Genomic DNA, 18,071 nt, shown 5'->3' on the forward strand with positions numbered 1-18,071 from the left:
TTCCTAAAATAAGTTAATAATTGCCAAGTACCTATAAATCTTCTGGAGACTGAATGTTTAAAAAGAATCCCATGTACATTAGCCTAGTGATCTTCACACTTCTCCTCAGCTTCAGCATCTGCCTCTAGGGATCATTGATGCAGCCCCTCTGCCCTGGGCCTTGGCAGTATTTACATAACAGTTGTATCTTCTGTTAGCAGAACTAATCTATTTCCCTCTTAAATACCTGACCTATGCACTGTACCTGAGGTTACTTCTAGTGACCTTGGAGCTGGGCAAATGTATAATTGAGGATATTTGAGGATTGAGATGTTCATTCCCATAATTCTAGGGAGGCTGGGAAAGGCAGACTGTCCAGTTGCAGCTGCTTCTCAGGACAGAAACAGAGCTGGCTAGGGTGTGGGCCGTGAGCGGCAAGGAGGGTCAGGCTCGGGAGAGGCCGTGCAGCTTGGCAGGGCCTAGGCAAAGCAATTTGCTGTGCAGTTTCAGTGTGAGCCCCTCCACGACCCTGTCAGTAATCTCAATACACTTAGCAGAAGCCAGGCTAACATAGATTTATTTCTTCAAGATTGCAAAGAGAAACAACCAGCAGAGATGGGAGGAGACTGAGAAGACCAGAGGTAATTAGACTGGGAGCTCATTGATATGATGATACAGGTCCTGAATTCTTAACGCATGATGGAATTGGGGGGTTGAGCCAAGTTTACCTAGAGATCCACAGCGCAGTGAAGTGACATGACATCTGAGTTACAGGTGATTTCAGCTTGATCAGTTCACAGAATAAAAAGAAATAGATTCAGACCATAGCTTTGCCTCTGGCATGAAATGTAAAAACTGTGAAGGTGCTTGAGTGATCTTGCCAAAACCACATCTCATGCTTGGATAAAGTATTTTAGCAGTAGGTTGGAATGAACTTTTAAGCAGCTCGTCATCTTTGTATGAATGAATGGAAGGGAGCTAATTGTCTCTGTGTGTCTGGAAAAGTTTAGTAGGTGGGGGAGCGGTAGGAAGAAAGGGACGTTTGCAATGTCGCCTCAGTTACCTTCATGCCAGCAGTTGCTGTAAGTGGCAAAAATACACACAATGTTTTCAGAACCCCTGGCTCCCTTTTTTGTTGTTAACCCCCTTTTAGTATTTGGATTATTCTGCCAACAATGGGATAAAAAGCAGGCAGCTGGTGGTAAAGCCCTGTGTAAGTGGGGGATGAGTTTATACTTGTCATTTTACGTGGCAGCAGTAATTAGGGGGCCTGTGGGAGGCCCTTTTGTTCTTTTAACATATTCGTACCAGAGAAAACTCGAGGAAATCCAATTTTGGTTGCACCTTAAATACCCTTTATCCTTTCATAAGTAATGGGAGTTTTAAAAAATATATATAAAAAATTAGATTTCCTGTGACCAGGTCTCTATTTGAAAGGCAAAATACTACAGACATTTATGTGAAGAATAGAGTGAAAATCAGTTCATGAAAAACCTTAGGAGATTTTTGTTTTTAAGATTGAGCGCTCTTTGGTTTCTCCTTCACTTTTAGAAATCTGGATTAGATGTAATGAAGTAACTTTTTGAAAATTTGATTGAGGTATGTACATGCCACCTTATGGGTGCTCTTGCTAACACCCGAAAGTGCCTGTGTCACAGAGCAGTCATCACAGCCACCACTTCTTGTCACCGGTGATGCCCAGTCAGTCCTGCCACACTTGGTGCTTCAGTTATTGAAGGGCACGAGGAGATGGGGGCGCAGATGCTGGGGAGGGTGGTAGTGGGGGGGGGGCAGCCTGTCCTCTGCCTGCTTTATCTGAGTCATTTATCCTGATAACAGTGCAATCACAAGTAAAATTATTTTAAAACACATGACCTGTACATTATATTTTTGGATAATCCAGTCACCTTAAAAACACCCACCTGTTATAGAAGAAACTCTTAATAGTAGTTGCCTCTGAGGAGGGGATTTAGGGACAGTGGTGGGAGGGAGATTTTGTTATCATTGTGTATCTACTTTGGGAACTTTAGGCATTTGTACCATGAATATTTATATGCTATATATTAAAAAAAGCAAAAGGAAGAAAAAATCCCTCCAAGCGTCCCCATCTCCTGGCAGGATGCTTGGTTTCCCACCCTGCCCCCAAGGACCTTCTGTGATTTCCTCTGCACACCCTTTCCCATCCCTCCCCCCAGTTTCTTTCACTTTTGAGGAAAATGCTTTCTGAATTCATTGACTTCTCTGCCTCACCTCTAACTTTGTACTCCCTACCCCTTTCATGAATGTCAACGAAGATTTCTTACCGTGAAATGCAGTAACCTCCTCTGAAACCCTGCTTGACCTTTCTGGGTCATGAGACTTGCACTCTCCTCCCAGCCTCCCTGGCCGTTGCCTCCTGGTCCATTTTGATCTCCCTCGTCTCTGCCTTGATTCCACCTTTGTTCACTCTGTGCTGTTGTTCTGAGCAAGTTTTTTTTTTTTTTTACACTCTTGGGCGAAATCATCTGTGTCAGCAGATATGACCTCACTTCTCCCCTCTATACCTGCATGTTTACTGGCCCACTAGGCATGTTTACTTCTCAGTTCCATGGACACCTCAAGACAAAAATAGCCTGAACTTATTGTCCATTCCCTCACCATCCAAGTCCCCATTTCCCCCCACTTGCTGTATTTTAGTACTTAGCAGCACCCATGCCAGAAACCTGGGAATTGTCCTAAGTTCTTCCTCCACTTCGGAAGGCTTTGGAGTTGCAGGTTGCCTTGCTGTAATGTGCATATACTGGCTCTGTTTTCATCACACCCTTTCACTTTTTCAAATAAACTTCTAAATTGGGCCTCCTTCCAGATGGACTTGGGAGAAATTTTATGCATATGAATGTTCTGTCCTTATTAAAGTAGCAGAGGGCAGGGGGGACCATTGTAATTATTCCTCTGCTTTGACAGTTTTGTTTACGAATCCATAGAAACCTCATTCCAAGGGGGTTCCTGGAATGAGCTTGGTTTTTTGTGTTGGTTTTTTTAAAACTAAATTGACAATTATATAACTTTACAGAGCTTATGGTTTATTATTTTGGTACTTAGGTTCTATTTTGCTTTATTTCCTATTCAGTCATTAAAAAAAATAAATAGTGCCTCTTCTCCTGCACAGAATTACCTCTACTATCGCCTTTGTTTCTTCTGTATTAATTATAGATAATTAAGTAACCACTGGATTAAAATTACACTTAAAATTTATTATATACCTATTATATGACATTTTACATCTCTCATATCATTTAATTTAATTCACCGAGTAACTTGATGCAGAATGGAGAAAGTCAGAATTAGACATTGTTTAACTTGTCCAGATGATACTGTTGTGCTGATTGTTTCCCTCTGTGACCCTCTTGAGATTCTTTAGACTGATGGCCTGGACATCCCTAAAAGTAATACAGTTAAGAACTGGATTCATAGGCATCTCTTATTTATTGGGAGTTGATTTGCACACAGTCAGCATTTTTCCCGTTTTGGTGCCCATTTGTGACCGACAAGTTTGTGGTACTTCAGTGCCATCACCCTGGTTATCCATGGCCATGGGTGATATAGAGGTAGGTGGTAAAGGTGATGACACCGAGATTTACATGGAACTTATATTTTCTCGTTTTAATTAAGGTTTCAAGGCAAACCTCTAAAACTAGTTACAAAGAGATAATTATTTCTTTTATGTGCCAACAATAATATGCCTTTTTACTTGAATTTTTGTTACTTAGAGCAGAAATTCAGGTGGCTGTCATCTGAAGAATGTTATGGTCAGTAATTCATATTCTCTCTCTTTTCTTCTCTCTCAGTGCAATGAAACCTCATTCTTTTTTGAAGCTCGAAGTAAAACTGCTTGCAAGCATCTTTGGAAGTGCAGCGTAGAACATCATACATTTTTTAGGTATGTTAATGTGAAAGTTTATTCACCATTCTAATGAAAATTGCATTTGTTTTCATAAGAAGAATTCTGTTCTGTCTACAAGTAGAAATTTAGAAGTTTTTCTCTTCTTTTTTTCCAGTTACCTAATTCTCATGATCATAATGAATAGAAATAGATATATATGCACACACATACATACACACACAAACATAACACACATAGGTATCTTCTATGCTCACATTATAAGAAAATGCCAAGGACAACTTTGTTTGTGGACATAGTAAATTTGAAATATCTGTTAGTCATGCAAGTGGAGATGTTGGGTGTATAAGGCTTCCTGGAAAGACCAAGGTTGGCCATGTAAATGTAGTTAGTATTTAAGCAAAGAGGACTGGGTGAGGTCACCTGTGAAAAAATGAAGAGAGAAGCAGAAAGCCAGGACTGGGCTGTGGGACCCTCCAGCATTTAGAGGACAGGAAGAGCCAGCCACGGACTGCATAAAGGAGTAACAGGAAAGTGTCCAGGAAAATGGGAAATGAGGGAGGAAAATGCCATGTTGAACAGGGAGTTGGCAACTCCCTTGCATGCTGTGCTCCCGGGAGGTCAAGATGAGGGTGGAGAATTGACCCTTGGGTTGTGGGTACACTCTTTATTTCACATCCTTACTGTGTAAATATAAAACTGAATTTTATCAGGTAGTACATTAAGCTTTGTGTTTTCAAATTTAAAACTAGATTAATTCTTTCCCTTTTTCCTATTTAATTTGCATGGAACCATTTCCCCAAATAGCATGATATTGGAGAAGTATTCTTATAAAATGACCAATGTCCTTTATAGAATTTGTATTAGGAGAGGGATGTTGCCCAGAAAACCTGAGACATTACCTCTAGTTCAGTGGGCTGGGTGGAGGAGCTCCCCATGGAGGTGTGTGTTAAGGTACCCAGGAGTGGGAAGTGCTGGACTATAGTACAAAGACTGAACCACCCATCAGATAGGAGTAACTGCTGTGAGAACCTTGGCCTGGGTAAATCAACATAGTGACAAAAGTTCCCAAGATTATTTAAGCAGAGAAAGTAATTTGACTCACAACTAAAGCTTCTGAGGGCAATGATGTCTTTAGAAAGTATGAGTATTTTGATATTATACACATATAAATTCCTAGAGTATGGTTGTGTTTCAGCTGTTACCTTATAATAACTGATTATTATTTCCTGCCAATATGCAGAACATATATATGTGTATGTGTGTGTGTATATACATACATATTTTTAAAATTTATCTTTACTGTTGAAAATATTACAGATGTCCCCTTTTTTCCCCATTAACCCCTTCTACCTCCTCATCCACTTCCTGTCCCAGGCCTTCCCCACATTATTGACTGTGTCCATGGGTTATGTATATATGCATGTAAATTCTTTGGTTAATCTTTCCCCACCCTCGCACCCACCCCCATCTTCTCTCTGAGATTCGTCAGTCTCTTCTGTGTAGAACATCTATTGACTAGCTGTTAAAGTGTTGCATGATTATATTTTCTACATAGCTTTTGTTCAAGTGCTGCATAAGTATCTGTATTTATGAGTCTTTATTTAATTTTATTTTAAAAATTCATTAGAATGCCAGAGAATGAATCAAATTCATTGTCAAGAAAACTCAGCAAATTTGGATCCATGAGTTATAAGCACCGGTATAGGTAAATGTCATTTTTTCCTTTGGGGGGTATGTGTGAATACATAAATAGTTAATTAATCTGTCCACATACATGCACATTAAAGTTTTTCTCTTATATTTCTACAGTGCCAATGAGTTTCATAAGCATAATAGTTTATTAAAACTTTTTTGACAAAAATGATTTCCCAGGTTTAATTCTATTTATTGTCTGTATTAGCTCTGTTAAGTTTAGGACTTTTAGAATGTATTAGAGCTTATCTTCTGAAATGTATTTTGATGTACATGTTACTTATTTCTAATTATCTTGTGATTATGAAACAAAATAGATATTTTGAGTAATAGCTGATTGGTGTTCTTAGGCCATTCAGTTGATCCCGTTGTAACACAATGTATACTTCATATCGTGGATCAGATCGTGTTTTGTGCAGCATAAAGCCTACATATAGTAATGTTAGCAATTATATCTAAACTTTATTGTGCAGTTACTAAGTACTGTGTATTATGCTAAATGTTTTCCATTATTTTGTTTAATCATCTCAGTCTTCTTAATATTATCCTCATTAATATGTGAGGAAACTAAGGCTCAGCGAGGCCAAGTCACTTCTCAAGATAACCCAGCTAGGAAGCAGTAAGTGGGGCTCTCACCCTGGCAGTCTAACTGCGGAGCCTGTGCTTCTCTCCATGAGGCAGACTGTTAGCATGTTGCAGGAAAAGCTGGTTGTGATTGTCATGCAGTCAGGCAGGTGCTTGTTAAAAGTAGGAGCCTTCTATGTTTTGAAAAAGAATTTGTTTTGTTTCAACTCCTTTTGCTAACGTTGAGCCTGTGATGTGCAAGATGTGGTCTTGGGTGCTTAGAGAGACAAAGACTCAGGTCTAACCCCCTCTGCCTTCAGAGAGCTACAGTATCATTCAGGTAGTGAGGCTGTTCCCAGGCCCTGTAAATCCCAAGCAGGGTATAGAAATGCTGCCCAGGAGGTGGGACACTGCTCTGTCAGTCCCACTGTAGACCTCACTATAGGTGTTATTAGGAGACTTACAAATAAAGCTGAGTCAAGTGTTTGCAGGACAGTGGTATGCCAGATTTTAATTCTTCTCTTATAATCCACATTTTTGGTCTTGAATTTGAAACCAGAGATAGTACCAGAGTGATTAATATTAAATGTTCCCTGCATTCATCTTTACATATTATTCACTTGGATATTTGCAAATTTGATTATTTAAATAAGACTTAAGTTATTATCTTACAGATGCTCTTGGTATTTGGTGTTCATTGACATCTAAAAATTTAACCTTTTGGTTACCAAGGTTCTTTCCCAGACAGTGACATAATTATCAGGAATTTAGGGGAAGAAGACCTATTTTTAGATTAAGATGAATAGCTAATAGTCACCACTTGGGCTGTTTTCCTATCGAGGGCATAAAACATTTCAGGGGTATAGAGGAAATATGTATCTGTCTCTGCGTTCCTACTATGAAAATTGCAATTATGCTGTTTAACATATGCTGTAGTTGGTTTCCACAAATTTACTCATACCTGATTTCTCAAATTTATTGAAATGCAAATGTTGTGACTACTGGGAATTACTATTATTGGATTTTGCATATTAAATATCATTTCTTCCAAGAAAGTAATTAAAGGCAACCATTGCAGAACTGGAAGCTCTGCTAAATCTGTTCTAATTTGGTGGCTGGTCTTTACTGCCTAGTCAGTCTTAATGAAACCCAAATCTCCGTGTCTGTGTGTAAGAAGCACTAACGTTACACCATCCCGGGAAGAAATACGTTTCATCCCACTGCCCAGAGCTAGGCGTGGGCAGGGATGGATCTCAGACTGCTGGGTGGTCGCCAGCGTGTGGACTGCTAATTGTCAAAGGAGGAAAAATAATCAGCTTTTAACAAACCTCATATGCCTGCTCCTTTCTTGAGATACTCTATAGATCTCGTGGAACGAAAGCAGAGCTCTGGAAACACAGACTGCCCCTCCTTTACCCTGCAGGCTTTTAGAGCATGGGGGGTGAAAAACAGCAAACAGCCCTGCGGTGTGCGAATGTGGGTGTGTCTGTATTTGTGTGTGTGCTTGTAATTGTGTGTAGATGTTTATAGTGGTGTGTGTGTAGGTGTATGTGATGTAGAAAGACAGAGTTCGGTCTTTATTCCTTTCCTGCATTCTCGGGCTTGCAGAGTACCAAGGAGATTCCAATGTCTTTTAGGAAAATTAGTCGTTACTTAAGAAGGGGAAAGTTACACATTTTTAGTGATGTGTGACAGCCAACCCTTTCCAAAACTCCAGATTAAATTTGTGGCAAAAGGCTGAGCTGAAATCTTACAATGGAATTCCCTTGTTGCTGTTTTATTATCAGAGACCAATAATCTGAAATAGATGTTGATCAGATCTTTGATTAAAATATTTTATTGTACGCTGATATCTCTTTCTCTGAGCCCTGTAGAAATTAACTTTGCCTCTGCCTGTTGTTAAGTTTGTAAGGGACTCCTGGTTTTGATGAATGAGTGAGTTGTGTAGAACTTATATTCCAGAAATGAGAACTGGGCCTGAGAAACACCCCTGGTAACCCAGATGACCTTCTTGTAGGACTTAAATCACATGAACTTCCTACATTTATTTTATTTTTAAAGTATTTTTTTATTGATTTTAGAGAGAGAGGCGGGGGAGGGAGAGAGAGATCCATGTGAGAGAGAAACATCTATTGGTTGCCTCCAGCATGCACCCCAACTGGGAATCGAACCGGTGACCTTTTGGTACATGGGACGGCTCAGCCAACTGAGCTACTCTGGCCAGGGCCTACATTTCTGAAAGCACGGAAGAGAGAACACGTTCTGAGAACCATCTTTGTGTCAGGTGCTCCTCATTTATACAGATGAGAAGTTTGAGCCCCCAGCCCCAAAGTAAACTAACTGAACTAAAGGCCTTTAACCAGTAAGTGGCAAAGCTGGGATTTGAACCCAGGCGTCTCTGTTTTTGTTTTCTTTACTCCACCGATTGCCGATTGTGCTGCCACTTTGGGGCTGAAGGGCCGCTCAGCGTAGTGTGTGCCAGAGTGTGAGGAGGAGGGGAAGTGGGTGATCCTGGAAATAAATCTCTGTCCTGTCACTACAGAGAGCCACCAGGCACTGTAAGTCTCTCTAGTTATCAAACACTTTCTGCTACAATGAAATAGTAAGGAGACCGCACAAGACTATTTCTGCTAGGAAATGGTAAGAACAAGTAGAAATGTATTATTAAAGGCTCTGGGAGATTAAAGACATAACCTGCCGAAGACCGTACGGGCCTAACAGAGCTGTGTTTTTTGTACCAGGTTTCAACTTCAAACCAGTGGCTGTGTGTTCTCCCCCCCTCCGCTGGCTGTGCCATGCTCACCAGCTGGGGGTCAGGGAGCTTGTTCTAGTCCCTGGTCCCGTGTGGCCTGTGGCAGATCAGTTTATGGTTCTGGACCATAGTTTTATTAATCTTGTGATATGATTTTTGTCATTTCTCCTTTATTCCTGAGAGAGAAGCCATGAGGAAAAATTGAATAATAAAGTACATGTAATCTCATTATAAAGTGCCTCAGCAGTCCACATAATGGCTATGTTTTTAGGGCAAGTATTTTTTCTTCTGTGCAATAAAGTACACAGTACCCAAGTCTTATAGCAGAGAAGTCTGTTGGAAGTAGGTCTTATCTCCCACTCCAAACTATTTGTAATAATGGAATTTTGCTCCCTATAAAGATTTTTTTTTTTTTTAGCTTTTTTCAGGAGAGAGATGTTGCTGTTTGTGTTAGTTACCTTATCTGCTACCTTTAAAAAATAAATTTCAAGTGAAAGAAAACCTGTCACAGTTTGCTTACCTCTCTTCCTCTGGTTCTCACGAGCTATTGAACACAAAATACACTCATAGATGGAACCCGGCATCTTCATTCATGGCAGCTCAGATCAGGTGTCCCCAGTTAGCTTGACGAGAAGCTACTTTTTATGAGTGTTTCGAGCATTTAAAAAAAAAATTTCTAAGAAATGTGGATGGGGTAGTGAGGAGGTGAAACTTTCACAGAAGTATGTAGGAGGTGAATTTTGCTTTATAAATCTCATTGGGAGAGATTTGCTGATATTTATTCTGTAAATGTAGGATGAGTAGGATTTGGGGCCATTAAAAGGCTTTCTGTTCTCACATTGATGGCTCTTCTTGAGGTGAATCAAACTAGACAAATAGGAGCGCATTTTTCCTTGTACCTAAGTGATATTTTAGGTGAAAATTTCGCCTAAAATATTTAGGTGAGAGCCAGGGTCATTCTTTGGCTCCAATTCAGCGTCTGTGGAATCAGTTTCTAGTCGGGTGAATGTTCACTGAAATCCAGCCAGTGAAATTGCCAGTTCCCTGAGATTAGTCCATCCCCACGGAGCGCTCACCCCGGAGCCCTCGCAGCACCTTGAGGGAGGCAGCACTGTGCGTGCGTTGCAGGCCTGCTTTACACCTTCCTGGGCCCCCGGGCCGGCACAGGCGAGGGGGCATAGCAGACGGTTGGTTGTGCCCTGGCAGGGTTGAGAGTAGATCACACAGTGGGCCTGTGGGGATGCTTTACAACTTGCCATGGAAGTCTAACATGATTCGTGTAGTCATTGCCCTTGTGGAGTTCAGCCCAATGTAATTTCATTATTTGGTTGTAGAGCTGGAAGGCGATCAGCATTTTCTATTTCCAGCCCTTCATTCTGCTCAAGTCTAAACCTTACTCCTCTTTAATAAATCCCCTTTCCCTATTTCTTCTCCTGAAAGATATTCCTCCTGTCTAACCTAAATGTTTCCTGTTAGAATGTAATACTACTTCCTTGGTTAATATTGCAGTGAGAATCAGTTGAAAACCCATATATGCTTGTAGACCATGTGAGTGTTGTTGTTTTTTCCTTCCATACTGCGCAGGGATTCTGAGTGAGCTGTTGTTTAATTTTGTGGCTATGTGGTTTTACCTGTGTTAATCAAAATGTTGCATTTTCAAGTGGCAGGACAGCGTTGCAAATGAATCGAGATCTTTCTATTCAACTTCCGCGGCCAGATCAGAATGTGGCCAGAAGCCGGAGCAAAACTTACCCTAAGAGAACAGCACAGACACAGCCAGCTGGTAAGTCACTGATGTAAACCTGCATCTCCTTTTAGGCTGGTGGGGTAAGATGCCCAGGTGGTGACTAGAGCCCAATAGTGTTTTATTGTTAATATAGAATTTTTAATTTGACCCTGAAAATTTCTAAGAGGCCAGAAATTACTAACAAGCAGACAAGTAGTCAACTTAAATCACCATAACCTGCTTAATGACTATACTTTCTTTTTGAAGAGATTAAATGAAGTCACAACTGAGTAATTTCTTAGTTGAGTGTATCTGGGATCGGAATTGAAACAAACTCTTAGAAAAAGTCTTTTTTTTTTTTTTTTTTAAAAGGAACACTTGATATAATCTATAAATAATTCAGTAGGTTTTTTGTTATTGTTGGCCTTTTATTGTGAAGTATAATATACATATAGAAAAATGTATAAAATATATATATATGCACATATACATATAAGTGTATACATGTGTACATATATATGCACACACACAAAATTTATGTAGCCTGCAAGCCAAGAAGTCCTTCCTATTTGTCTGTTCGCATATTTACCGTCCTCTCCCTTCTCAACCAGAAAAAAACACTATCTGACTTTGTGATCATTATTTCCTTACTTTTTGTTAGAATTTTACTACTTATGTAAGTTTCTCTGAGCAAACTAATTTATTTTGCCTGTTTTTAACATTATGTGAATGAGCCATGGTCTGTGTGCTCTTTTGTCTTGCTTCTTTCTGTTGGTACTATGTGTATATACAAAAGTACATTCATTTTTCTTGCTGTGAGTATCCTATTATATGACAGTTTTTCATCCGTTCTGCTGTTGATGGACATTTGGGTTCTTCATATTTTTTTTTGTTTTTAATGCAGACTACTTCTTTAATAAAACCACCTGATCAGTTTTAATCCACATTCAGCGTTCGTAGAATTTTACTGACTTTGGTTGTGACTTGCTTATAGATCTCCCTGCCGGACACTCTCCCCAGACTTTTCACAGATATTATCTCACTTGCGCCTCACAATAGCCCTGTGAGGTCGGGCAAGGCCCAGAGCATGTTCCCATTTTGCAGATCAGGAAGACACGGTCCAGCCGCTAGATAGGGGTGGGCCGGGACGAGAGCCCAGGTCTCCTGGGTCATTTTGCTATACAGCATTGTGCGAAGTGAATGGAATTTTTGATAACAATAACAAACCTCTGAACATTGCGTGACAGTTGCCATAGCATATGACACCCATTGTTTCATTGAACCCTCGTGCCAGGGCTATGAAGAAAGTGTTTGAGTTTGCTCCACCGCTGCTGGCTGTGAGAATGTCACTTGATGTATTGTTTCTAAAGCCAAATTAAATCTGATTGTAGGTCCCTTCCTCTCCCTGGGCTGGGAGGAAATTCAATTCTTTCTGATGGGTCTACAGTGGCCAAAATAAGACATGATTTAATTTTGCTGTAGATTATAGTGCCACGTAAGTATTATCTTTATCCCCATTTGGGTGATGAGCACACTGAGATTTAAAAAGGTAATTTGATCAAGATTACATAATTTAGCTTAGGATAAAAATTTTAGCCTTAGTATTTAATATCTTTATGTTCATCTTTTCTATTTATTTTTGTATATGAGCAGCTTTAAATTCCATTTAGATCAAGTCCGGCGTGGTGTAATCAGTAAGCAAACTTTCAAATCCTGTGCTGTTTCTGAAGTGCCACGCCTCATGAAATTATTCTGAGATGCACTGAGAAGATCAAAAACATGCCCTGCTGTAAATCAACATTTCATTCCTCTTGAGATGCAGGAATCATTGCCCATGCTTTTTGTACAAACCTGTGCAGGTTGCTTCTTATATGTTCCTAAAGAAATATCTGCCTTTGTAATGCTTTCTTTTGGGCTCCTTTTGGAAGCCCAAATTCTAGAAACTGATTAGTTCAGGGAAAAGGGGTTTTGTTTTTGTTTTTGTCATGGCTTGTGCAGATCCAGTGAAATGCAGTTTTCACCGAGCAACCTGGGACTGTATTGAGTCCTCACATCTACTTTCCACCCTAAACTCCACCTCCCTGTGTCCTGTTAGGGGCTGAGAATGTAGCTAATGCACGGCCCATGATTCTCTGGGACAGCCTGTCAGCATCAGGTGGATCTTTTAAGAATGGAGCACATGTTCAGCTTTTATTATGATAAAAATACATGGTTGTGTTAGAAAATTTAGGAAACTTAGAACCTTTCCACCTAAAAAGAAAAAAAATTTATATTCAATTCCATTCCCCCATGTACTAACACTATATTATGTAGCCTCTAGTCATTTGTATATCTTTACTGCAGAAGTTATGTAGTAATATTTTACAACTTACTTTTCTTCTCTAATAATATATTATGGATATGTTCTAATAAGTTTTTTAATGTCCTTATACAGCACCATTTTAAGAGCTATATAATTTATTCCTGTGTAGATGTGTGATAGACTTGACATAATTTATTCAGCCAATCTTTAGTTCTTGATACTGAAGCTGTTTCAGATTTAGAAGGCTGTAAATGTAACACGAACGGATGTCCTTGTAGTAACACCTTTAAGCATTCATGCTAACTTATATATCTCTTAAACAATGGTGTATTTTCATCATTTTTATTTTTAAGAGAGGATTAAACAGTGCTGCGTGTAAAAACTAAGACTTTTCTGTGCATACATTTCACTTTGATTTGAATTACTTCCAGCCTAACTTTTCAGCCCTGTGTTCTACAAAACTGTGATGTGTCCTGGGGACCCAGAGGTGACCCTCCCCTGACAGTGTGTGATTGTCTGGAGTGGGGATGGATCATTTAGCAAATGTCAATTGATGCAGTGTTATAGTTGCTGTCATGCACACATGAAGGATGTTGTGAGGGAGGGATTAACGTTATTCTGTTTCTTTAAATGTTACGTTTTCTCTTTCCTCTAATTCACATGTACTCTGCTTTGAGCCTCATTTGAATCCAGCTGGCAGAGACCCAGTCTCAGCCATTTCCCAACCCTTAGGTCATGGTTGGGTTCTAACTTGGAGCAGAGTATTTGAAGGGGGCCCTCTTGTCTTCAACTGTATCAGTCACTGCTGTGCGTGACTTGTAACTCTAGAGGACATTCTCTTATTTCTTCTGAAGTTAAAGAAACTCAGTCAAACTTGATGGCTGCTCTCCTTAACCTGCCACTCAGCTCTCTGCAAATTACAAAACCCTTTGTTTCACCTCTCAGTCAGGAATAATAAATGCCCTGGTAGCTAGAAAGCCATTGTGTTTAGAGCCCGCCAAGGTTAGACCTTGGCACCGCTATGAGGAAGTGCATTCCAGAACCCAGAGCCCCGCACCCAGCCTGCCTGCTGCCCCACCCAGAGGAGCCTAGCGCCCGGGCAGGCGGCCAGAGCATTCCTGCAAATCCAAATGGCTTCTGCGGAGCTTGGGGTAAAGCCCACGGTGAGATGAGCTGGCAGGAAGGAAAAGTGCATATTTGTACAGCCCTTTCTCTGACAAGGTCTTGGCAACTCATGTGGGTGGGTTCTTGTCAGAAGAGAGTCTCTGCTATAAGTAGGTAGTAAAGATAGAATATTTGGCTATAGTCCATAATTAGGTGTAAGAAAAGTAATGGGGAAGCCATTTGTCATAGGTAAGCAATGCCTATGGTTGTGTGATATGCAGCATTTTAAGTTCTTAAGGATATTGCACTGGTGAACAAAGCAATAAATTGTCTTCAGACAACTGAAAAGCAAGGTTGCATGACATCTTAGCCTTCCCATTGTGGAAGATGCTGAAACACAATGCCTGAGGGGTCATGGAAGTGACTCTTGATGAGGATGGTTGGTGGTGGTCTGCAAGCTTACAGTTGCTGCTTAGGCCAAGCCCCTTGTTTCTGTGCAGGAGCCTTGACCCAGTGCTGTCGAATCTTCCAGTGTTTTAAGGGAAGCATGGAATTTGGATATTTATGTAAACTTCCTAGAATGTTAAGTATGGGCAATTCCTTTTAAAGAAAGTCTCTGTGTGCTAAATTGGACATTCCTGAGGGCCAGGTATGGTTTGAGGACTGTCTCTGCAGTGCGAACAGCTGATCCATGTGCCCTGGGGGGGGGGTCACTGTGGGCTTCTCCCACATGCCCTGTGAGCACCACTTAATCAGATTCAACACTCATGACTCCCCAGCAGACACACTTTGTGGCTAGTAGGTCAGTTGGCCAACTCTAGGGGATGACGGTGCTACCCAGCTCTAGACCCTGTACTGTGGCAAATGATTCACATGTGGATAGCTGACCCTGTTGGTGACCTGGGGTGGGTGCAGCCCAAAGTAGGAGAGACAAAAATGCTTTGATATAGTGAGGTAAAGTTTTACTTGATGCAGTGTAAACTCTGGGCTGCTGAGAAATGGTAATGTCAAGAAAGTAGTGATCATATTGAGCACTATTCTGATTGGCACATTGTGCTAGGTGTGATGTCAGCAGAAGCCCACCTTGGCATGTGGCAATTAGAAATATATATACACACACACACACATATATATTTTAATCCTCACCCGAGGATATTATTTTTTTCCACTGCTTTTCAGAGAGAGTGGAAGGGAGAGAGAGAGAGAGAGAGAGAGAGAGAGAGAGAGAGAGAGAGAGAGAGAAACATCTATATGAGAGAGACACATTGATTGGTTGCCTCCTGCACACGCCCTGACCAGGGCCTGCAACTGAGGTATGTGCCCTTGACCCAAATCAAACCCAGGACCCTTCAGTCTGAGGGCTGATGCTCTAACCACTGAGAAAAACCAGCTAGGGCTAGAAATATATTTTTTAAAATGTTTTTAAGGCAGACGTAAAGCAGCTGTGTGGGTAGAGACTGGCATGTCAGATCCAGGCAGTGTGCTCTAAGTGAGCTACATGTGATAAATCCAGGTTCAGCCTAGAGTCCATGTCCTAACTGTGGAATATTATGAAGTCACTTAACCAGCCTAAGCCTCAATTTCTTCTTCTGTCAAATGGGGATATTACCCCTGCCGCATGGTCAATGCCATGAGAATAGTGTCTGAAATGGGCAGAGTATCTTGTTGAGCACATGCAGAGGCTTGGGACACTCCAGGTTCCTTCTCCTACACCTTTCTGTCTTCTTTTACATGGTATGGACCAGCCTCTGAGTCTACCTGTCAGTCTTGGAATTATATTTATCATATAGCATCAACTTCACATACAAAGGATAATATGATATATGGAAGAGGTATGTTCTTTTGAGAGTGATGGGTGAAGAGAGTCATTCAAGTACAGTGAATGGGGCTTAAGAAGGAAATTGGGTGCCCCTGCTTTATACTAGAAGATTCGCTGTAAACAGGGTATGAGGGAAATGGGCAAGTCAGAGTACCTTCTGTATCTGTGCTCTGCTGGCAGATCTCTGAGCCCCCAAGGGCAGCTGCTGGCAGGTGGTTTTAGCAGCCCACAGTGTTGCTACTTCTCAGAGTAGCCTTCAGTCCATCACTTTTCTTCTCTGGCCCCCCCACTCCCCGTCCTCTCTTCTCTCCAGTCCCTTTGGGATAGCCTGTGGCGTGAAGGGAGAACAGCAAACTCCGCACCGTGAGTTCATAATAATGATGAGATTGCATGCTGGTTTAACATTCAGAGTTAACCATTCCATCTTTCACGTAAGGTGGTTTGCCCTATCTGAAGTAATTAGCTGGTAGGCCTACCCAAGTGCATTTTTCATGTCACACAGAAAATGGAAACAGAAGGCAAAGAAAGGGCAGAACTGAAAGGGCTGGGAGAGAGGAAGTGGAGTTGCTGAACTGAGGAGTAAACAGAAGCCAGGGCTCTGGGTCAGGGATTTCACAAGTTAAATCCTAACCTCACTTCTCCAACATGAGCAGACCTGTCGCTGTGCTTGTTGTCACAGAGATGGCATTTGGATTTGTGTCAGTCTGATTCTACGGTCCTACAACATCTGTCGTGAAAGGCCAGGTCCCCTGAGGAGCTCCACAAGGTAGAGGAATGTTGATAACTAACAGTTACTTAGCATCACTGTGTGCCTGGCACAGTACTGGGCACCCCACAGATGGTGTCTCACTCCTTTTTTTAGAAGATACTGTGACTCTTAAGGTACAGGTGAAAAGACAGAGGCTGGGACTTTGTCCAGGGCCCCAGAGCTGGAATTTAAACTCAGGTCAGTTAGAGTCCACAAGGTGAAGAAGAAAAACAAAAAAGAACATGCTACATTTTCGTGTGCAGATATGGAATGATCTTCAGTGTAGAGTATAACCAAGGAAACACAAGTGCGGAAGGTCAGGTAGCAGCTTATAATACACACCCTTTATATAAAGAGACAAAAATTAGGGATGTAAGGATATGTACATGATCCATAAAAACTAGTAATATGAGTGGTCATGGGAAGGGTTTTGAAAGAATAGAGATCAGTTGGAGAGAGATTTATTTTTACTATGTTTTTCAACAGTATTTGCATTTTTACCATGTTGTACTTTCAAAAAGCCCTACAGATAATTGTCATGAATGCATTAACTTCACAAAGTGATTTCAAATGCACATTCAAGTTTCCAGGAGATATTCTTGAGGAGCTCAGAGCTGAGGACACTGATGTTATACTAGGAAGTGTGCATTGTAATTCATGGAAAAAGTAATTGAAGGATACAAAACTGATGATACAACGTCCCAACGTCAGGAATTTCTACTGTGTTGTAACAGATATAACCCAAGTCTTTGAGGCAAGGAGCATAAGGCACATTCATACCTACATTTTCATCCAGGCCTTAAAGTGTGGCAGATCCTGTTACAGGTCATCAGGGCAGAGCATGCTTTGTTTCAGAGGAGGGAGACTCATAGTGGGACCCAAAGTCTTTGGATTAGATGAAATAGAGCATAGTTGCTTCATGTTGTACATAAGGAAACTGAGGCCCAAAGAGGTAAAATGATTTGCAAGTGCAGCAAGTTATGGACCCTGGGTGAGAACCAGCCGGCACTGTGGGATTGTCTGGGAAAAGATGGTGCCGTAACAGCCCTCACAGCCGTTGGGCGCTTGATGGGTGCTGTGCAGTGCAGTGTTTGCTGATCGTCTCTGTGTTAGCTGAAGACAGGTGGGGAAGACATTAATATGAATTCTCATGCAAGGGAGTTGGAACAGGCATTCTGACCAAGAGTTGTTATTGGGTGGTTTTGGAGATGATTTTGGAAACCTTAACGGAGTGCTCACTGTGTTTTAGACAGAGTGTGTTTGTCGCTCCCCTCCTTCAAGGTGACACATCAGAACTAGATAATCTGCTGAGATGTGGTCCAAATTTGTGATTCTACTTTCTCTTCACCCTAACTGTAAGAATTCCTGCTGTGGGAGTCTTACATTGCCCCTTGACTGATTATAGAAGCTTTTGCATTGAGAAGGCATGTGGTATAGTTGTACCTGATTTGAGTAGACTTAAGTTCCTGATCTAACTTGGCCGTGATCTGTACCACATCCTA

At 41.1% G+C, this 18,071-nt stretch overlaps 1 protein-coding gene across 2 annotated transcripts in view; it reads left to right on the forward strand.

Moving 5' to 3' along the window:
* EPB41L4A (erythrocyte membrane protein band 4.1 like 4A) overlaps positions 1-18,071 on the forward strand; it is a 208,974-nt gene that overhangs the window by 143,059 nt on the left and 47,844 nt on the right. For both annotated transcript variants that reach the window (XM_081133301.1, XM_081133300.1), the window contains 3 exons: positions 3,807-3,898; positions 5,490-5,567; positions 10,532-10,653. In XM_081133301.1, coding sequence (XP_080989427.1) covers positions 3,807-3,898; positions 5,490-5,567; positions 10,532-10,653 — 292 coding nt within the window. The remainder of the gene's footprint in view (positions 1-3,806; positions 3,899-5,489; positions 5,568-10,531; positions 10,654-18,071) is intronic.

The sequence above is a fragment of the Miniopterus schreibersii genome, assembly GCF_964146895.1.
Source record: "Miniopterus schreibersii genome assembly, chromosome: 3".
In the NCBI taxonomy this organism is placed as follows: domain Eukaryota; kingdom Metazoa; phylum Chordata; class Mammalia; order Chiroptera; family Miniopteridae; genus Miniopterus; species Miniopterus schreibersii.